This window comes from Molothrus aeneus, chromosome 2, assembly GCF_037042795.1.
Source record: "Molothrus aeneus isolate 106 chromosome 2, BPBGC_Maene_1.0, whole genome shotgun sequence".
Classification (NCBI taxonomy): domain Eukaryota; kingdom Metazoa; phylum Chordata; class Aves; order Passeriformes; family Icteridae; genus Molothrus; species Molothrus aeneus.
In genome coordinates this window covers 83,976,023-83,999,235 of record NC_089647.1, presented here as the reverse complement: position 1 = coordinate 83,999,235, position 23,213 = coordinate 83,976,023, and the positions used below count along the sequence as shown (strand labels likewise).

The 23,213-nt window shown below is 40.8% G+C and overlaps 1 protein-coding gene across 1 annotated transcript; it reads left to right on the top strand.

Annotated features, from left to right (window-relative positions):
• Positions 1–7,108: 7,108 nt before the first annotated feature.
• NIPA1 (NIPA magnesium transporter 1) lies at positions 7,109–22,679 on the top strand. Its single transcript, XM_066545194.1, is given in 7 exon segments — positions 7,109–7,133; positions 7,136–7,181; positions 7,183–7,436; positions 10,624–10,671; positions 14,598–14,688; positions 15,925–16,085; positions 17,374–22,679. Coding segments are annotated over 7 exon segments (1,137 nt in total). The 3' UTR covers positions 17,886–22,679.
• Positions 22,680–23,213: the final 534 nt, after the last annotated feature.

Genomic DNA, 23,213 nt, shown 5'->3' with positions numbered 1-23,213 from the left:
ACTCTCCACCACAACATCTCATTTCAGCAGTGGTCATCATTAAAATCATAATTAAAATACTCTTAATCAGTAAAACTAGAGACAGTATGATGTACATCAAAGATCACTTTATCTCTCTGCAGTCTATACACAGTCTATACATACATTGCCCTGAAGATTCCTGCAATATTTGCTGGACATCTCACATAGCCAGTAAACATTTCTCAGCACTTCAAAGTTAGTGACAGCTAAACTCAAGGATTCCTGTTCTCCAGGCTCATTCTGACAGTTTAGCACCTAATATCTTTTGTGGAAAAGGCAGCTGCTGCCAGGGTGCCAGTAATCACAATCTCCATATAGCCTGGATAAATATAACACTGTGACAACTGTCAGTAGAACTGTGAGACGGACCAAACCCTCTAGAGTTAAGTATTTGAGGAAAACAACATTATCAAATGAATCCATAAGACAGATGTATGTCAAAGAGAGCCTCAAATATATAAGTAGAAGAGCTGAAATAAGAAGAAACTCAGTAATTCAGTAGTCCCATGTCCCTTGTTCCTCATCTGCTAGGGACAAGAAACACGACTTCCAATTTCACCTAAGTAGTCAGCATTCTTGTCAGCTGCTTTGTATGAAGTCAGACCAAACTCAACCCAAACATTTTAGTCATCATTAAAACCCCAATTATGTTACAATCTATGATGTACAACAAGGCATTAATATTGACCTCTCACATAACAGGTCCTTTAACTATGAAAAATGACTTTTCAGCATGGACGCTGACAGGATTTAGAGAAGTTAAATAAATTTCCCTAGAAGGTGACAATACCATTCTGACCTTGACTGAGATCTTGATGCTACATTTAATACAAATTAATATAGCCTTGTCTTATTAAAAGGTGCACATCAGCATGTGCAATGATTGTGGCACAACACTGAACATTTGCTGAGCACAGTGAGATTAACCTCATGCCAAACGGTTTTCTTCCAGAATAGGTCAATAACTACAACAGCTGGCTTTAATTACAACTCTTTAACCAGATGTTTTATATATTAAACTCTATTTTAAATATATATTAAATACTGTCCTGGTTTCTGCTGGGATAGAATTAATCGTCTTTCAAGTAGCTGGTAAAGTGTTGTGTTTTGAATTTAGTATGAGAATAATAGTGCTGATATCACACCAGAGTTTAGTCCTTGCTAAGTAGTGTTGATACTAAATCAAGGAATTTTCAGCTTGTCATGCACTGACAGTAAGAAGGCTGGAGGGGCACAAGAAGTTATGTGGGGATACAGCTGAGACAGCTGCTCTAAACTGACCCAAGGGATATCCCATACCACAGGCCAACTTGCTCAGCATATAAATGGCTGGTGAGAGCTGGCCCAGGGTCCCTGCACAGGACATGGCTGGGTATTGATCAGTGAGGGGTAAGCAATTGCAACACCTCTTCTAGACATTATCATCATCACCATCATCAATAATAATTGTCTTCCTTTTCTGTCCCATTAAACTGTCCTTATCTCAACCCATGAGTTTTCTCACTTTTACTCTTCTGATTCTCTTTCCCACCCTGGCTATGTGGTTCTTCGTTGCTGGATGGGGTTAAACCACAACAAATATTAATTACTGCAGTAGCTGATCATAGAAAGCCTTCTTCCATCATGAACTGTCTGTAGACTCTCCCTAGAAACAGTTTGCATCAGCCTATCATGATTTCTTCAGCTAGAACTTTGTTTAGGCCATTAGTTGGGAATCCCAGCAACTCAGCATTGCTCTCCCAGAGCAGACAGACTGCTTCTTTGTGCTCTCAGAGGTAATGATGAGTGATGTTGCAAATGCAGCTTTGCTGCTGGGAAGTACACATTTAGTAAACAGAACATTTTGCTATGGTGGCATACCAAAAGCACCTGGAACTAAATAACTGGGTCCCAGAAGCACAATGGCTTCACAGTTTGCAAATGCATTGTCAGTTGAAAGTGAAGCTTCAAGAGGAAAGTAGTTAAATAGGGGCCATTTTCATGATATCCTATTGTTTGGTTTGAAGGAGAAAAATACAGTACAGATACATTGCAATGCATTTTCAGTTTTCCAACAATATTGAACAGTGAAACCCCATTCAAAAGTATCCACATAAAAATAAAATTTATCATGACATTCCAGCTTCAGAGTAGAATATGCGCTCAAGGATACAAAGATTGATCTCTGAACAGCCAGCTGGTTGCAATATTCCTTGAGGTCTTTGCTAGGAAAGATGTTTTGCTGAAGAACAATGTAGTAGAAAATCCATACATACATTGTTGGAACTACCCAGCAAGTCTGATGAGTGAGTTTACTTGATTAATAGGAGTGTCTGCTATGTTCCTCACTTGAGAGAATTTTAATTCTTCAAAACTCCAAGGCAAACCCTAAAATGTAGTCTTCACTCATGGAATTCAGCAGCTGGCCAGTTTAACAGGAAGAGACTTCCTGTAACCACAGGTAGGCTACAGGTAATTCAATGATTACTATGCTTTATTTAGGTATGCAGCTTATGAAGCAAAAAAGATCACCATGTCAAAGCTTAAGATAACATACAGACAACATCTGTAAGTCTGAATCACAAACCAGAACTCCCTTTATCTCAAACAGAAGATCAGTATGTCTATTTAACAGACAAGGTATGGGAAAGACAGGACAATTCTTCACATGAGAGATTGTAATAGAGCCAGGGGAGGGTGGACTTTAGGATGATTGTGATGACCATGCCTTGGAAGCCGTGTTCTAAAGGTTCATGCTAAAATACTGTGCTGGGCTTTTACCACACTCCTAATACAGGAGGAAAGGGAGCTGGATCTACATATGCTATACTCATCACATGAAGATTTTGTAATTATCTTTTGGAAATCAGCATAGAAAAGAATGTCCTCATCAGAGTTTGCAATTAATGTAGGTGAACTATAACATCTGCTACAGGATTAACTGGGAAATCTCAGCTTTCTTTTGTGTTCCCTAGTCATTCTGCAGAGCAAATGTGAACAGACATGATGCTAATTAGTGTGGATTCTCTGCAGCATGGTCATGCACACTTATCAGAACTAGCAATCTCATTTCTGCTTGCTGCATGAAGGACAGATTCTCTCTGAAGAGATCTGTTTTCCTGGCAGAAAAGCTGAAATGGTAAGGTCTGTTTGCAGTAGTCTTGCTGCACTTCCTGTGTCAATAACTTAAAATCAGTCTTGCACCACCTCTTCAGGATGCTGAAGTCCTCCAAACCCCTAGAACTATGTGTGGCCACTGTCATTTACAGAGTTGTTTCCCATGGGCAGTAAGCCTTCATTACTCATTCAGACCATACTCGCACATCACTAACAAGCTTCCTTGCACCAACCTTTGACCCTTTGAAAAATGAAACCACCCCTCACTTTTCTGCTTAAGACTGCACTGAGTTGCCTTGATTTGCAGCTGGTTGTTCTGTCCTTGAAGAGAGCAGGTGTATGCCAAGGGCTACCCTTCCTCTTGTAACCCATAGGACAGACACCACAGAAGCTTGTGTGAGCTCAGTATTGCAGGCAGAAGGCAACATTTCATTGCAGTCCTAGACAGTCAAACTCAGACATCAAGGCTGAACCTAATTTTTAGTTCCAGCAGCAGAGGAGCCAGTCTTGTGGCCATTGTCAACAGTGCAGGAGAACTCAGCACTACAATTTCATTTCACAAAGATCCCTCTGGACTTTAAAAGCCCAAATCTGGACCCATAAGATGAGAAGACCCTGTGGAACTTCAAAACCAGCAACCACCTTAAAACATACTCACCCACTGGGTTCACTGACACATAAGCTACTGGTCCTTGTTAATGAAATAGAGAGCCAAGAAGCTGACAGGACCCATCTTTGCAGAGCAATACCTTTCAGCAGGCTTCCGTACATTCTCCCATCCATACATATGGATGCACATAGCAAATCAAGGGTTCGAGTCCCTTCCCTTCCTTTCCAAAGCAGGACCACCTGTACCAGTGATGTCCCACTTACACCAAAGCCACTTTTTATACTCCCAACAACTGATCAAGGCTGCCTATAAAGGATTTTTAGGGTTTTTTTTCTGGCCTGGATCATTACACAAGTCTTCATATAACTGCCCTTGCTTTGGTCTTTGGTTCTCAAGAGCTAGAAAAGTAGGATTGCTGCTGTCTTCTTGCTGTTTAGTTTGCAATCTCAGTTCTTACTGCTTCAGTTGCTGGCACAGTGAATCTTTATAGTGCTTCTGCCAAGGAGATTTACTGCTGTTGCTTCAGGGTCTGATTGAGCTGTTGGTAAACTTCCACCCTGCTCTCCTAGCTATTTTATAAGGAGTTTCAGATTATCTTCTGGGCTCAGCTACTGCATTTTCATTCTATGCCAGATACAGAATTATCTGATTTTCCTCTAGCCTTGATAAAACAGCCCAACAACTGATTTAATTAAAAAAAAAAATCTTCTTTGTACATAAACCAAACATAATAACAGAGGAATCCAAGGCATTACAGAGGAAGCAATCAATTCCTTTAGATCAGGCACAAGCATTTTTCTTTGCCCTAAAATCGGGGGAAAAAACATCCTAATCAGAAAAGGTCCATTGACCCTGCAAAAAAAATGGTGTAACCTCTACCAACTTTGCTCACCCACTTTGAACTCCAGCTTACCTCAATCACTCATCCCTTCTGGAGACTTACAAAAGTCTAACAAATACTCCTCCTACCTCTTGGCTGACCCTAAATACCCATGCTAATGGAGGGGAGCAGAGCTTTTTGGAGGAAATGTCACATAAATCTGAGGTTCCTCCTCTGCAATTTGTGTGTCCATGAGACATCAGGCTGATATGGCATCAGTAATACTGATCATTGCAAGGTCAAAGCCAAACTAACTCAAAGCCTGTTATTTTGCAACACATGATGGCACAGCTTGGGCAGGAGGGATGATGCTATCACAATGAAACTAAGTCCCAGAAGACTAGATGTACCTAAGGAGTTTATATGTGCCATATATGTAATAGTTAAAAAAAGGTCATCAAATTTCCATTCAAATAATGATAACAGCTGTTTTCATTGAGGTACTTTTGTCTTGGTTCAAATTGCTTGTAAGCTTAATAATGCAGATATTGGGTGAATTCAGGCTGTTTTTCAAGATATTTGCAAATTTAATATTTATCACTGCTGCACACATTATTTTAGTCCATGACTAATCCACAGGAACACTATACCTATTATATGGCAAGTGCAAGAGTAACTACTGAATCAGGCAGATTAAGTATGCTAGAATTACCTATCCAAATACATATTCTGGAAAGGCATATATAAGATTTATAAGTAGGATGTTAGATTTATAAGCAAGATATTAAAATGACATGGTTGGAGTGGGCTGGAGTGAAATGAACTTGAGATCTCTGGTACCTGCTTTTGTCTTGCTTTAACCACACCAGGGAGAGATTTTGAGTGTAAAAACTGGCCAGGTTTGAGCTGTGTTTAGAAACTTGCCTGGTAATTAGATGCAAAGGCTGTTAAATATATATCATTTTTCCACTGTGCAAGCATAAATTATTTCCTGTAATAATTTTTTCTGTACATGTTACTAGGCTGTATATAGATCAGAAATGGGTATTTATAATTAGCCTGTATTTGTCTTCACCTCTATCTTTGTTTCCAAGGGTTGCTATGGATAACTGTTCTTCCACCTCCTGTGTACTCATTTTGCAGGTCTTGTGAGTCTCACAAGGATGAATCCTCTCTTCCATCACATTCAGTATTGATACAATGATCCGATGAAACAACCTAGGTGAAAATATGGGCACTACTGCAGTAAGCATTACATATCTTGCCATTAAATCTAAAAAAAAAATCATCACAGTGTTCCTGTGCCTTCCTAGGACAGCTGCCTCAAGCAGTGTAGGCAAACTAAGAAATATGCAGACAAGAGAAATATTTCCAGGAGTTTGCCTCTTTTCTAAACTCATATTTCCTGAAAATGCCAAACTATGTGCGAAGAACCATGTCCAATTGCTAAAAATTACAAAAATATCCACTTTCATTTATATTAAGCCAAGATACCATAGCTCGTTTCCTTAGACGGATGTTGCCACAGGAATCCATTATGGATTGATTTATTTCAACATATATCTGGAAATAGTAAGAACTGCAGTGAGATACCTGCTACAAAATATTTTGCTGAGCAAGTAAGATTACTTTCAGCTCAGCACTTCAACTTTGAGAGATTGAGGTCTCTCAAAGAGAAGTGGCCCTGTGATGGCCCAGCTGTATTGCTGCCAGAGGGATCTCCAGCCCTTCTCTGCAATGGCAGGATGGCTTCTCTTCTTGCCCTCCCAGGACCTGGAAGATGCTGAATGATAGCTGAGAGAGGAGGTTCATAAACGTGAGAATCTGACCTTGTTCTGTGCCATTAGAAGAGAGTGAATTTTTCCTGGAAATAAAAGTGGATTATTGGATTTACAGCAGGAGGGATTAGGGATCCCCCAGTTTTCAGGCAATGTGCGTGACTCCCGGCAGAGGCCAAGCTTTCCCAGTGTGCAGCCACACAGTGCCTGGCCGATTGTCCGGCTCTGCCCCTCACACTGACCTGGCAGGGTGGATGGAGGGGCAGCTCCAGGTCACGGTGGCGGCTGCAATGGCAGCCTTGACCCCCGCCTGGCCCTGCTGCCGCAACATCCCACGCTCTCGGGCGGACGTGAATTTTAGAATTAGAGCCAACGTGAATTTTAGAAACCCCACGGGAAAGCGAGAGGGCTGGAAAGAAGCGCTGCTCGCACACCTGAAACTCTGGCCCGGCGGGACTCATCTGTCCTGCACAACATATCCCTCTGCACGTCTTCTCGCATCCCTCTGTCTTTCCGCATCCCTTCGCCCTGCTGTCTCCCTCCTCTCCTTCCACATCCCTGCGCACATTTCTCCACATCCCCCTGGCTTACATCGTCCCGCACCCCCTGCCCACGAACGCTGGCAGCTCCGAGCCTCTGCCCAGTGTCTGCCCCCGCCGGAGACCCCCGAGAGCAGCGGCGGCGGGGCGTGCAGGCTGGCAGCGGGGCGGGCTGGCTCGACGCGGCCCGGAGCCAGCGGTACCGGCCCGGCCCGGCCCGGCCCGGCCGTGGGGCAGCGCGGCCATGACGTCACCCTGCTGCCGTGCCCGGCGGGACGCGCGCCAGGAGCCGCCGCTGCCGCCCGGAGCCGCCCCCGGCGCGGCGCAGCGCAGCGCAGGGCGGGTCCCGGCGCAGAGCCGCTGCCGGGAGCGCTGGGCCCGGGCAGCCGCGCCTGCAGCTCTCGGCGGGGCCATGCGGATGGCGGTCGGTGCGGCAGCGGGCGAGGGGGCAGCGCAAAGCCCCGGCCCCGCCGCCGTGTCGCTGGGCTTGAGCGTGGCCGTGGTCTCCAGCCTGGTGAACGGCTCCACCTTCGTCCTGCAGAAGAAGGGGATCGTGCGGGCCCGCGGGAGAGGTAGGGGCCCGGCGCCGCGGTGGTCGCGGGTGGGAGCGCCGCTCCCGGGGCGTCCCGGCCTCCCTCCGCACCCCGCGACCCCCCGGTACCCTCCCAAGTCTGCGGGGCCTCGGCTGCCCCCGGCGGGGCCGCTCCCTCCCTCCCTCGCCCGCAGCCTTCCCCGCGCTGCGGCGGCGGCCGGCCCGGAGCGGAGCGGGGCGCGGGAGGCGGCAGGGCTGCCCGGGGACCCGGCCCGGCGAGCAGGACGGGCACCCTCGGCTGGGTCGGAGCCTGTGTCGGTGGGTGGCCGTGCCGCCTGGTGTGCGGGACACCTTCCCGGCGTCTGGAGCGGGGAGCCGGCTTCAGTTTGTCACCTAAGTGTGTTTGACATCAGAGGTCCATGGCTGGCTCGAGGCGCAGGGGAGGTGGTAGATGAGAGGAGAGGCGGCAGGTGGGGTGCGGGTCAGTCAGGGGTATCAGCGCTGGAGAGCTGCGCGTCAGCAACAGCTCCCCGATGTACGGTCAGAGCCCTGGTCTAACACGCTCTAACACGGCACTGGGGACTTGGACGTTGTCTGCACTCCTTCCCACACACAGGTTCTTCTTTTTCATGTGCTTGTGGGACTTTACCACCAGTTTCTGTGGCTTGGATAGTTTCTTGCCATGAACAGCACCAGCAAGCACATCTTGTTGCTTGTTTATACCAGCGCTTCCACAGACACAGTCAAGTTGTATCAGTCATGTGGTGGTTTCCACTTTTTGAGAAGAGACAGATCAGTAACATAAATATTTCTTCTAACAAAATGTTTCTTCTATTTTTCATATTGAAATCCCATGCCTCATTATTATTTCCTGAGGTGCACATATTCAGGAACTGACTGTGCTGTCTAGACAGTTTAGCCAAAGCAAAGCTGTAAATTCACAAGTGTGAAGATCTTCTGAATTTTATTTTGACATTTGAGCTCCCCAAAGCATGCAGCTGAACAGCATTTGCTAGTTGCATCTTCATGCTTTGAACATAGGAAAATGCAATTTTTAAACATTTATTTATTTGTTTTTAGTATAATGTTTTTATGTAAGGGGAAGACTGTAAACACAGGTTGCATCATGCCTTTGAATTCTATTACTGTGGTCAATAGCCATTTGTTTTTGTAGGTGATGGTGTCTGTGTATGAGCATGTGTCCATAAGTTCTAGGAACTCTTTTTGATGAAAAATCCTTTTTAGTTCCAAGACAAGGTATTTTCTCTGTATACACTGCATATATGTAAATATGTACCTATATGTGCACATACATATAATATACAAATATATATATATAGATGTATTTGCATTTGCATTTCCATTGCCTGCTGCATCTAGCATGTTCAGGGTGAATGCAGTGGAGCAAAGCAAGCTTGGAACTATGTTACTACAACCTGGCAGCCTGATCTAAAAAGGTTTTTTTGCTTTTTCTGCAATGACCTTACATCTAAAGGCATCAGACAAACTTTTGTTTTGCAAGCATAGTCTCCCTTTCCCTCCAAGATGGCTGTAACCCATTTTGATTGTCCACAGAGAGATCACGATCACGTTTGCATAAATACAAACTTTTTTTTTTTGTAAGGGAAACAATGAGAAAACACACGAGAAAAATAATAATTTTGCAACCCAAGGCAGCTGGAGGAAGTTTCCATGAAGCTGTACTTACTCCTGAAGAGCTTTCAGTGGAGCACTGGGTTAAGTGAGTGACGGGCGTGTGCCTGTTTTCTCAGTGCTAGCAGCTGTAAAACTTCCTGTTTTGAAGGTATTACTGGTGTTTGTGCATCTTGCTGAGCATTTTGTAGTTCTTTCTATTGGCATGCTCAGTGAGGAGGCATCCAGGAAAATACCCCAGGTTTTTCTCTATTTCATGTTATGAAGCAGTAGGGATCTGCCTTGAATTAGCAGTTGGAGCTGTGAGTCTGAGATGGCCAGTGTCAAATGATGTCTTCTTTCCATTGTCTTCAGCAGGTGTTGTATAATTAACAAGGAGGCACTTCAAGTCTCTTCTGTCTTCTCTCTCGAATCAATATCATAGTATTGATGTAATTAGCAATCCTTGTCTAGTTAGAAACAGCAGTGGGTGACAAATATTTTGCAACGTTACCTTACTTGAGTCAATATTTTCTATAATTTCTGTCCCCAACAGGGTTTTTATTTTATATGCAATAACAAAAGTCTAAAAAATTACTACGCCCACTCTAAAGCTGGCCATTTTCATTAGTCATATTTAATCTCTTTTCAATTGTGTAGTGTGATTTCCAAGTGCTTAATACTTTATATGTCTCCAGAGTTAATGATGGCTGTGTTTTCCTTCCATTCAGGATTTCAGAGTAGGTACAGTATTGCCTATTATTCCAGCAGCTTTTGAGAGGGCATCTTCCCAAATGAATGCAGAGCTGTGTTGTTAGAAAGAGGAGCAAAACATAGGAGCATGACTTGATGCCAAGGCTGTGCTCAGAGAAGGCCATGCTTTAGTTCAGGAAGTGGTCATGAGCCTTGATGTTCTGCAGAAGCAGAACTTCTGTGGTGCACAGGCTCCACCTGGGCACATCCCAAGGCAAGAGCTTTTAATCTGACAGTGAAAATAATGACCCTCCAGTTTGGGAGGCACTAAGGACAATGCAGAGATTTTACTCCTCACTGAAACTGAACTATGTTAGAAATTCAGAGGCTTCAGTTGTAGCACTTTCCAATGCTTAAATGCAGGAAGATAAGGTGACACAATGGTCCTGCCAAACCTGTGTGCCAAAACTGCCAAAACAATTTCTCAGCTACATTTTTTCTGATACAATTTCACTGAGGTTGTATTAGCAAACTAACTGAACCAATTCATGTTCTGTTTCCATAGGTTTACAGTTCTCCTAGAAGTGGTTTTAATTTGTATGTTTAAATGTCACCCTCAGAAGCATTTGGTAACATTTTGGATGCTTTTCTACACAATACTGCATTAGTGTCACATAGGTGGTACTTCAAACGGGAAACCAGAACTTCTGACTAACACATTGTCTTAAGAAAGTCTTACTTGGAAACATAAGCCAAATCCAATATTGTTCTCTTTTTTATCTCAGATTCAGTTGCCTTGAAGAGTAGTTTTAAAATTAAGGTCTTTAATAACTGAGACAATTGTTTCATAGTTCCAATACTGTGATTTCATATTTTTCTAATACATTTTCCTATACTTCCAGGTACTTCATACTTAACTGATATAGTATGGTGGTCGGGCACCATTGCAAGTAAGTATCTTAAAAAGTTTTAATTTTTTTTAAGGGAGTTTTGCTTATATGGTGATAGGAGACATCAGGAAATCTGGGTTTTCATCTTGAATCTTGCACTTCCTTGTCATGAAATTTCCATCCCTAGAAATATTCCACTTTTAGTAAACTCTTACCATGGCTACCAAGCCTGGTGGTGTTTGCAGAGGCAAAGAGCTGGGACAAACATGAGTCAGCCATCTTTCCACATTTCTAAACCATTTGGTGCTTGCAGCCCTTGGCAGCCACACACTGCTCTGACTCTGGGTTCCTGCATGGTTTGTGTCTCTGTATTGCACTGGCCAGCTCAGTTTTTAATAAAAGTCAAAGCTGAATTAAAAATTGTTGCTCTGCACAAAAGGGCTCATTGAGCACATGTTATGTTTTAGATCAGAAAGCATTTAACCAGCCTCAATTAAAAAAAAAAAACCAAAATGCTTTTGGTTTCTTGTTCAACAGATACAGTTTCAGTTTTGCTTTTAATCTGCAAGATTAATGCAGAGCCTTCTGTGGTGCTGATATGAGATCAGTGTACTTTTACCCTTAATATCTTTGTAACTCTGCTAACACCAAGTTCATTTTCTGATGGGAATCTGGAGCATGGGGAGCAACTCTTTCTCCTCTTACATGAGCCCTAGTTCTACCCACAAGCTTAGAATCATACCCCACTTTTAGATTCTAATCCAGCCTTTTGTGAATTATTTGGAAAGTTCTGATGCTGTTTCTGAGAAGTATATGGGTCCAGTTTTGCCTCTGGTTTTGTGGCAGCAAGGTAGGTCTCTGATTTTTGGTTTTGTTGTCCTAAAGCCATGCAAAAAGAATGAAAACCAAGAGATCCCATTGAAGGACAAAGTTCACAGCAAGTGCAGAAGCCAACAGAGCTTCAGAAGAAAAGTCCTCAACTGATTTAACCTGAGTTTAGGTAGATCTTTGACAGCTTCCTCCCCTGACAGGATCACTACTGCCTAAGTAAAAGTAAATCTGTGCATCAGTCACTGTTTTCACTCCTGAGGCTCCCATCTGTAATCTCTAAGCAGAAGGAGTTTGAAAAAGGGAGGTCTTATTACAGGACTTATCTTGGTGAATCAGAAAAAACAATTTCATGCTTAAAGGAGCTGACTGAATTGAATGAAGGCAAAACAGCTGAAGGGAATGGTATCAGCTGGCTTTTTTCCAGTAGCTAGTTGCAGGTATTTCAAAACAAAACCTCAGTGGCTTTACCGAGGAACTGAAGAGTTACTTGTGGATATTACAGACTCAGAATGACAGCATAGTCACAAACAGCAGCAGCAAGGGCCAGGGAGGCACCTATGGGATGCAGAGAAAGGTGCTGTGTGGGGAAAGGTGTTACTTGTGGAATTAGCAATGCCCCCAGTTATCTGGGTGAAATGGCAACAGCTGACATCATTTTCTCAAGCAGAGAATTTGGAGTTTATATGACTAACAAAAACCACATAAACTCTATCAACTTGTTCTCATGGTGTTTGTTCAGATGGTGAATAAGTGTTTCTGTGTTGGCATGCTGACTCAGCATAATGCTGCCCAACCATTTGGGGGCCCTGGGATCCACTGGATTACTGAAGACTTCAGAGGAAGGGCTGCACATTCTGCTAAGGGACTTTTCCTTACTCTGTAGTCAAAAGAGTGATTGCAGCATGTATACAGGTATTTCAATGAGCATTAAACTAATTAATTGGCTAATTAATTAGTTTCAGTGCAGGTTTTGATAGCAGCAGTGATGTGGCTGGTTCTTACAGTGAAAACATCTGCATTAGTGTTGTATTATAGATGGGGAGCACACTTGTGAAGTGTATCTCCTGTTTGTCACCACAGATTGGGCTGTATTTCACATTTCATAGCAGAGTTGGGGCTCCTGACCTGGTCTTTAAAATGAAACTAGGTTGGAAGATGAATTCTAGGAACATACTTAATGTACTTGATGCATGTGAGCTGCAAATAGACTTTCAGTTAGTGGGAGCAGGCTGAAGTTTGTCTGAAATAAAGCCCTTGGCATGCCTACAATAGGTATCTTTTGCAGTTTAGGTCTACTCCTGGTCTCCTTGCTAATGGAGACATGCCAGTGTGCATCAGGTTTTGTGTTGCAGTAACTTTGAGGGTACTGATACTTGTTTATCATATTAAAAGCTTGGTGTGCCTTCAAGAACTGAAGTCATGTCTTGACTTACAGCACTGATGTATCTGATGAGAAATTTCTGTTCAGAGAGGACTGGATAGGTTGGCAGCAAAGGTTCTCAACATCAGGTAGATGGTAACAACCACTGAGCTGCTTTTTTAATTGGTGTTAACTAGTCCTGTTCTGTCATTTGTGGTGGTAAGGGACTGCTCCTACTACTGGTTGCTACTACATGGTGATATGGAAAATCTCCAGTAAGTTCAGTTACCTTACAATATGTTCCATTTGACTGAAGCTTCAGAGATCTACTTTATGGATTGATGTTGGTGCCATCTGTTAAGAGTTCTTCCAACAGAAAGTTCAGACACCTGACCTCCAAAAAAAGCAACCTTTTGTCCGAGTCATTTGGAGATGTATGTAATCTGCAGAAATGCAGAGTGCCAGCTGTGCACCATTCTCCATCCAAGATCTGCCCCAATGCCTTCAGATGCCTTGAAGATAATGCCAGAGCTGCTGCATAGATCTCCAAACAGCCTGAGGCTCATAACTGAGTTACTCTGTTCCTAGGGACAGGGAGACCACCACCGTCTCTTGTGCCTCAGAAATGCTGCTGCTTATCAATTTCTGTGTCTTACTCCTGCACATAGAGAAAGCCTCAGTGAATTTAATTAGTATAATTTTTCCACACTCTGCAGTTTTGCAAGTTTTTTGTCTCCTTCATATTTCCTGTAGGTTACACAGGTCTTCAGCTCTACTGATAATGTGAGCTAATTGGTAAATTAATTAATGTTTGCAGAGTGCTTTGCAGATGTAAAAAATTGGATGATAGTAATGATATTTGATAGTTGAGGGCAGTGCCAGCCTGAGCATAAAGACATCTTGGATTCTTGAAATGTTTTTAAATGCTGATAATGGCTTTTAACAGCAACTGGAAATTTGAGCTGTATGTAATTTGTGCTCAATCTCAAGCTTCTTGCCAGTTACCACAGACCCTGTAACTATGCAAATATGTTGACCTATTATAAACTTGCCAGCACTTGCAAAACCATCTAGCTTTTATTTTTTAACAGAAAACTTGAACACATGAACTGTTATCACAGCTGTGATGTGCAATACTGTGGTAAATCTTGGAATTTGCTTTTACTGGAGGAAAGAAAAATAAGGTTGGGGCTGTTACTGTGTCTTGTCAGGCATGTTCTTTTTACGGTTGTCAAGAATGAGTTTGGATGTTGCATAGTGTTATGAAAAGTTGGTGTAGTATATTGAAGAGCCCTTATGCATGTGCTTAGTGTTTCAGTAGTAGATTCCTCAGCGCTGTCTTTATTTCCCCCCAAAAACTAACACTGCTGTTAGGAACTATAATCAAGTACATTTGTTTCATGAGAATGCACATTCTAAGGATGAAACCATGGATTATATATACTTTTACCCCTCCTCATACAAATATTTGAGTGTAATACTGCGATTATAATCCATGAATGTTTCTAATTCATAGTCTTATTTATATTTAACTAAGAGAAGTTACAAATGAGATTATTTACTGTGCCCACTTGGATATTCTTGTGTGGCAAATAAAAATCTTGTATTAACAAATACAAAACTATAGAAAATTTCCAGCCATTTTGTTTACGTGCAAAATTACCAGAACTAAGCAAATTGTAACATCTGTTTTCCAGTTAGGTCAGTCTTTCCCAAACAGTATTGGGCAAGTTTTGATTACTTATTTTTAAGTAATCAAAGGGATTTAAAGGCTTATTTCTGGTTCTCTTGACAGTGGCACTGGGTCAAATAGGGAATTTCTTGGCCTACACTGCAGTCCCAACTGTGCTAGTGACGCCCTTGGGAGCTCTTGGCGTTCCATTTGGGTAAGAGTTTGCTTTTCTTGTTCTTATCTGGATGACATTACTACTTAATAAAATGTCAGATGGACTCAGTGCTCACTGGAGGTCCACTGAGAAATGTCAGGCTTATGGCTGTTCATGATGTGTTACAATGTCACCTATTCCTGTTTTCCCTGCGAAAGCATGGCTGGGAGAAGGCAGTGAAGAAGGGTTTTCCTCAGTATCTTCTGCTTTTAGTTCTCACTATGATTTCGAACAGATAAACTTTTTTTTCCTGCCTTTTCTGTGATTGTTCTGGACTTTTCTGCCTATTCTCTTGTTCACTTACTATGTAGATCTTTCCTTTTGTCTCACAGTTTTTCTCTGTCCAGTTATCTGCAGCCCACGTGTGTTTATTGATGCTGATTTCATTTTATTAGATCTGGCCTCTTGCCAAGGAGGAAAACTCAAGGGAGTTCCTTGCACATGCATGCCCCTGGCTTCTTAGAAGTTATGTTTGTGGGAGGCACAGAAAAGGCAGTGAGTTTAAGGAGTTTAATATGTAACTAATGTTTTGTGAATAGATGAATTACGGTTGTTGAACTACTGCAGTGAAAAAGCACAACTCTTTGAAAACAAAGCTGTGCATTACCTTGAGATTTTTCTGTTGCCTGCACTGGTCATCTGCTTCAGAGTATAGATGGCATTGCTTCATGTCTGTCTTTAGCTCTATCACAATGAAACACACTGATGATGCTTTAAATACCTCCTATTATTTTAACCTAGGCCACATATTTTTGCTCACTTTGGTCAGCTACATGTCTGAGCCCAGCCCTGGGATCTTTGTAACCAAAGGTCACTTTTATCTCCTGACTGCTTAGCATCTTTAAAATGGGGCTTTGTGACAGCTCATCCAATTGGTAGTGGGTAGATGTCTGCCTCGGGGGTCAGATGTCTGGTTTGGGGGATTTTAGTTTTTTGGGGGGAGGTTTGAGGGGGTGGTGTGGTTTTGCTTTTTGGGGTGTTGTGTCTAGAAGTTTTGCTGGGGTTTGTGTCTTATTTTGTTGTATTGTTTTGGGTTTTTTTTCCTAAGGTGAGATGCCAAGGATGGAGTAAAACTGCAAATGGATAAATCTTCCCTCAGATAAGTCAGAAATACATTTTGAGAATTCATCAGCATTTGATAGTATTCCTTTAAAAGGGAAATTCTTACGGCACAGCACCGTTAAACATTATTAACAGGATGCAGTCAAACTTCTGTTTTTCTTCCTCTTTTCAAAGGTCCATCTTAGCTTCTTACCTGCTGAAAGAGAAACTGAACATTCTTGGCAAGCTGGGATGTTTGCTGAGCTGTGCTGGGTCTGTTGTTCTCATTATCCATTCCCCGAAGTCCGAGAGTGTAACGACTCAGGCTGAGCTTGAAGAGAAGCTTACAAATCCAGGTAGTTTGTTTTTTCATTAATTCATGATTTTCTGAGGTTGAGCAGGAACATGCTTGAGGAAGAGGCTTACCACTTCTTCCAGGTAGGGAAATTGACTGATGAAGAAATCACAATGTGACAGAGGAAAATCAATACGGGTTTTGTGTAAGAAAACTATGCCCTGCTCTTCTTAGAACTTGTCATATTTATTGGGACATGTGTGCAAAAGGAAAACATGGATACTTTTGAAAACATTATCCTGCACAGCAAGCTCAGAACAATGGCCAGTTGAACTTGTAATTTTATAACATTATGAAAGACTGTATCTTGCTATGTAGAGATGAAAAGTGTAAATCTAGGACCTCAATTTAAGTTGTTTTATACAAAACAAAAAAAAAATACTCTCTTTCTTCTCTCCTTTATTTCTCCATGGTTTTTTAATTAAAAGTTTATACTAAATACCAGTTGTGTTCCCAGATTTATTTGCACAATAAAGGTATGTAGAAATAGGCTGTTGAGACATATGCTGAAATGCCTGTTCTTTCTCACCAGCTGCTGGAGGACACATACTGGTACTAATATGTTCCAGGCTCATTTTTATTTTTCTTGCTTAAGCGCTAAACTGCCAACTATTGTTTTTCTTGTATTTGCTTGAAGTGAGAGAAACTCAAACCTAATAACATCAGCTATTCAAAAAGTCTGCAAACAAAGAAAAGAAAACAAATACCTTAGTCTCAGTTTACCATTTAAATCTGCACAAAGAGCATTGGCTCTGTATTTTTTTTAAACTCTAAAGCATGAAATGTTTTTCACTGATCTTATATGTGTACTGATTGTATAATGTAAATAATATGGCCTCATCTTTGTTCTAACTGTCCCTACTCATGTGCTCACCTTAGTGGGATCTAATTTTATGTTGAAGCTCTTTGCTGGATCCACACACTGTGCTTTAATGAACTGTTTATGAATGAGGTGTTATCCTTCTGTCTGTCACAGGAGACTTTAAGGAGTATAGTCCTAATGGAAAAGAGAATAAGATTAAAAAAAGCCATCTGAAATCCATTTCAAATGTGCCACAGTGTGTAATTTTCCACATAGTTATTTGTTTTTCCCAAAGAACATGACATCATCATCAGGTTTTGATGCCAATATTTCTGGAAGCTCAGTGATTTGGGTCTATCTTCAATAGCAAATCTTAATTGTGATGTATCCCTGTAAGTCACTGCTAGGACATGATTTGCCTGCTAAAATCTTTAGAAGACCAAGAGTTCTCATCTTGATATTTTCTTGTTTTCTTTTTGTTTTCCAGTTTTCGTGGGTTATCTCTGCATAGTGCTGCTAATGCTTCTCCTGCTTATCTTCTGGATAGCTCCAGCTCATGGACCTACTAATATTATGGTTTACATCAGTATTTGCTCTCTGTTGGGCAGTTTCACTGTTCCCAGCACAAAAGGCATTGGGCTGGCTGCTCAAGATATCTTTCACAATAACCCATCAAGTCAAAGGGCTCTGTACCTCTGTCTGGTACTTCTGGCAGTATTAGGATGTAGCATTATTATTCAGTTCAGATACATCAATAAGGCACTGGAGTGTTTTGACTCCTCTGTGTTTGGTGCCATCTACTACGTTGTGTTTACCACCCTAGTCCTCCTGGCTTCAGCCATCCTTTTCAGGGAATGGAGTAATGTAGGAGTTGTAGATTTTTTGGGCATGGCTTGTGGATTCACCACAGTGTCAATTGGAATTGTCCTTATACAAGTCTTCAAGGAATTCAACTTCAATATTGGAGATTTAAACAAACCTAACATGAAGACAGATTAAAATATTTTTGAGGGGAAACTGGATGGCTCAGGGAAGGATGCAGAGCTGTTCATTTCTAGGTCACTATTTCAAATAGGATTCAGGTTGGTAACTACCCTCTGACAATTTGGTGGCCTATGTGAAATGAACTGGAGGCCTCCATCCAGTTTCAAAGGAACAGCTGTCCATGTAACCCAGTCAACACAATAAATGACCTTAATTGGAGCTACTAATTGAGTCAGCATAGAGACCGATGTATTTCCTCACTGTAAAAGGTAGTCCATCAGAAAAGCTCTGTGAATATTCTGACAGACCTGTGTGAAAGCTTGTATTGTGACTTCTGAGATACCATTTCTGTGAGCAGAGGACATCAGTTTCTAATGCACTCAATCTGATACCTTTCATCATAAGTGATGTATACCTTAAAATAAAGGGGGAAAAGTAAGTGGAACAATTTGTGAATCTCAGTATAGCAATGTCTTCACCATTAAGGCTGTGAATTCTCAGACAAATATTGGTTGGATCATGGACTGTAGATTTGTTCTTTTCAGTGACTGTCTTGGCAACTTTGTCTGCCATGTGGTGAAGACACAGGGGAGTTGTAAATTGAATTCTCTATACAGAGCAGTGGACCCTTAAATATCTTTCACTAATTACTTATCAGCTCATGGTAGTGTCCAGGTATGCATTTTCCTTTGTAACTTACATACATTAAGACATACTGCATTCATCTAAGAGTGTTTAAGTGGGAGCAGGTAGAAAGAGTGTGAAGGATGTGGAAATGATGCACAGGCTTACTGCCTACATTGTGGCTTATTTGTAAGCAGCTCAGAACTGTTTCAGTGCCTTTGCAATCAAAAAATACTGCATAATTTTGAATGTATTTGTTTCAGATGGCCTATGCTGGTTTAATAATTCAATTTTCTTGTCTACAATATAAGACTATATTCAAATTCTAAACACATAAAGCATCTAGAAGGACCATATGTTTTTGGAAGAACTTACAAACCTGAACTGAAACCCCTGGATGCCTTGACAGCTTCTGAAAAACTCATAGTCCTAATGGGAAAAGGAGTGTTGAAATCAGTCCAGCATACCTTTATTTTAGTTTAGTGACTAAATGCAGGAGACCATTTTGTTGAACAGCTAATAAATAGGGACCATTTAAAAAAAAAGTAATTTAAAAGAGAGAGGAGCATGAGATTTCTCATAGCTCAAAAAAGATGGTCTGATGTTCTTGTAATGTGGGAAAAGGAGGTTAAAGACTGAAAAACCTAAAGCATTCAGAGAGTTTTAGGTAACTGACAGGGACATCCATTCAGATCAGTAATTCATAGACTTGTGTGAACACTTCAGGTGTAATATTTTGACAAGTAGTACAGACAGCTTAAGCTACGATGAGGATGACTCCAAACAGCTCGGTTTAAACCATTTAGAGAATATTGATATGTTAAAGAATGAAATAGTTAATTTCATGTTCTACTTACATTTGGTAGCAAAACCATAATGGGTCAAAAAGTTGAAATCTTGAAAAGCAATCAACGTTTGTTTCAGTCTAAGTACAAAAATGAGTACAGTGGAACTCAAAGTCTCTAGATGAGAACATCTCCCAAGAAAACACAAAATCCCAATGTGATTACAAAACAGTATTTGAGAAAATTCACAACATTTTATCAAGAAATCATGAACGTAGCTTTGTGGCTGCCTGACAGGACCATGGATGTTGATTAGTGGGGAGTAATACTGTCTGCTCTTGTGAGGTTTTGTGTTGACCTGAATTGAGGTTTCCTTAAAACTCAGCCTCCATTTTCATTTAAAACGAATGCTGTAAGCCCTACTAATGGCAGCAATAATTGCAAAAGTGAATCCAAAAGATTTAGTGTTCTGAAGGGACTGTTCTGAGGGAGTAAGAGCCCTACTATGTTATTTGCAAGGTTGTTTTAAAACTCCATATTGCAGGGAATGGCTCTTGAGTTGGCAGAAATCTGCATTGTTACAGGCCAACATGCAGTAACTGGGTATCTTAATGAAATAGAGTAGCTCTAGCAGAGAAAAGACCATCTTCATGGATTTTCAAATATTATGCAAGGTTTTTAGAAAGTCTGAGAATTGTAGATGAGGGTAATTGGGCTATGAAATCTGGGCAAACTAGCCTCTGTCCATTCTTGATTGGAAGATGGTATCTTGGTTCTCAGCAAACATTCATATTTTGTCATGTTAATTCCCCTTTTTTTTTTGATTGAACCTGGAATTGCACATAGGTTATGAGACCTGTACTAACCTACTTGTTTTAAAACAATGTTACCTGTTTTCTGAGCAGTCAAGTTGTCTTTTCAAAATTCAGCTGAAAGTTCATGAGTTGTATGTTGGTTTTGTATTAGCCTTTAATCTCTGAAGACTTCTCTGAAAATCTTGATGTCAGAATGGAAATTATTGTGGTTTCATCTTACTCCTTCTTTGGCCATATTTGTTTGTCTTGGTTTTAAAATTAATTCTTAATTATTTATAAAGTGCCTGTCCTAGTATGTTAGATGCATATGCAAACTATTAGTAAATTTTAGATTCAGAATAACTTGATTGCCCTGTCTAAACCTTGACATTTTCTGCACCACACGAAGTTTACTTGGTAAGTGCTCACTATGCAGAGGAAGAATAAAGTAGCAACCATGTTCTGTGGTCCTCTGACCATTGTAACCACTGATAAATATCAGCACAGTTCTCTTCTCTTCTCCCCAGCTGCTCCTCATCTCTGATGAGCTTTCTAGAAATGTCTAATTAACCTTGATGTTTAAAACAAAGATGTCAAAAGCCAGCACATAAGGTGAAAGAAATTCTCGTGGCCTTGCACATCATTTGTATCTGCAGCCTTTTACTTCTTGAATGCTAAGTAACTGAAAGCTTTATTTTTGCTACTTTGTTCAGTGTAGCAGTGTTCTTTCAAGTTCTGCTGTACCTGGATCTGGTTCAGTTCTAACTTTAGAAATGTATTAGCATTTTCTGTTGTCACTGTTGATATGATTCTTTCCCCCTCCATCCCACACCCTCCTCTTTCCAGGTGTCCTACCTTTTTTAGTCCCATTGCTTTTCTGATTTAAAAGGAGGCACTGATGAAGTTGAGTTTTAGCTGTTCCCTCTTTTTTTCCACCCCTTTGACAAGTAAGCACTTTGAATAAGACAGATATGTGAGTTCCATCATCTCAGGGAGCAAATGTGCATAGTTGTCTCCTGAGCTCCGGCATTCCTCATGGGTCTGCCCTTTTCACATTCTCATTGTGTTATATGCATTGATAGCTGTAAGCCAGATGATTTCAGTTCTGATTCCAAAGTAGAAGTGGGAGAGGCTACCCATGGAAAAACTGGATTCATTACAGTGGTGGAATGCATTTGAATTCTGTTCAAATCCACAGGAAAGGTGTTTCACTCTGTATGTCTGACTTCTGTTATACTTGTCAAACATATTTACTTGGTACTCACTTGAGGATAGCTCTTTGATCATTATCCCTTCAGTGTATGGAGGATTTGCATTTGTCAGTCACGATCTCTATTAGGTGTCAAACACAAAAATCCCTCAAATGTTCAGTAGGAGAATAGAAACCTTTTTGATACAACCAAAAAACCACATTTGTTACACTTCAAGTACTTCTGTAAAAAAAGAAAAATATCTAAACAATTATCTGCTGTATTGACTTTCCAGGACTCTGTATGTGTAAATAGAGCCTATTTATTAGTGAGCTGCAACTAACATTAATAAGAACCTGTCATACCACAGTTTGACAAGTGAGGCTTCCTATTAATAATATTGATTTTATTGGAACATGTATTTTTCTGAAGTAACTAGCACTGAAAAATCAAAACACTGGATTAAGTTGTTGAAACAGTAGAAAGTAAGGTTTAGCTTTCATTTTATTTTTTAAAAATACAGGGTTTGTATTTGAAGAAATTTGGGGTTAATAATTGGGGGGTGCTTTAAATGGGAAGTTGTTTGCACATTGTACCCCCCCCCTCACATTCTTGTTTCATAAATGTAAGACATCAAGGATTCTACAGATATTCTCTGGTTGTCTTGAGATGGTGTAACTACTGAAGTTTTACTGTTAAATCAAGCATTATCAAATGTTTATCTGTTACCTGTTATCTTTGTAATAATTCTTTGGTGCTATCTATGGGCTTACAGAATGCAGATTTTTAATGTGTACTGTGTTAGGCACCAATGTTTTCAACAGTTATCATTACTAGTGCCCAAGTGTATCAGACAGCAATGTTGAAATGTTACAGATTAAGAAATATTTAAAAGCTTCAAATAAGTTTGTCTTTTCTTTATTGTTTGTGGTTGTGTTGGGTCCTTCCATGTCCACATCCCTCCCCAGACAGTTGCTCTATAGAGTGGAAAATATTGAAAAAGATTACACAAAAAGGGTATTTTTAAGTTTGTTTTTTTTTAACTGTGGAACTTTCTCTTTTTTTTCTTTTTTTTTTTTTTTCCCCGGAATGTAAAAAGTAGTTCTAATGGGATATAGGGAAAAGGTAGTTGGCAACAAAAATACAATGTCAGGTTTGGTTGCTTCAATGCTCTTGCAATATAGTTAGTACAGATTACATAAAAACAGTTTATTTTATTAGCTTCCAAATAATGTATATATAGATTTGTTAATGGCTTACAAGTCAAGCTTACTCTCTTTGCTTTTTAAAAAATAGTTATAGGCATGTTGTATTTGCCTTGTGTAAATTATAAAAGGCTATTTAGTAAGTTTTCTGATAACTAATCTATTTATTAACCTGTATTGTTTTAAAATAAATGATTTATTTCTAGCTCAATGCTTGTTTTGTGACTTGTTTTTAGCAAATGGGGTCAGGGGGAAATCAAGTTTCCTACGCACTGCTTTACAGGCTAATTCCAATTCATAAGCCTAAACTATTTCCATTACCCTTTCATAAAATAGCAGCTTTGCTTTTAATCAGAATAGCAGATTTGTGCCTGGGTACAGATCAGTTGGCCTACAGAGGGCTCAGTTGCCCTATACCAGTATCTACCAGCAGGCTGCAGTCTTAATGTTCTTTGTTGGACTGAAGTTTGCTCACAGGTAGAATGAAGACTTCTCTGGCAAAAATGTTTGCTGGGCCTTGAGTCACTTCAAACTGTGTATTCAGGGTTAACATGTGCTCCGTTCCTGCATTGCTGTACATTGGTTACTTGCTAGAGCTTCTGTTTCAAGATTTACTGCTCCACACTTGGGTGTGCATCAAGTGGCAACAGCTGTAAAGAAGTCTGTCACCAGTCTAATTTACTCTGTCATAATAGCTCTCTGTAGAAAGAATTGCTTGGAAAACTACAGTGATTGCCCATCTCAT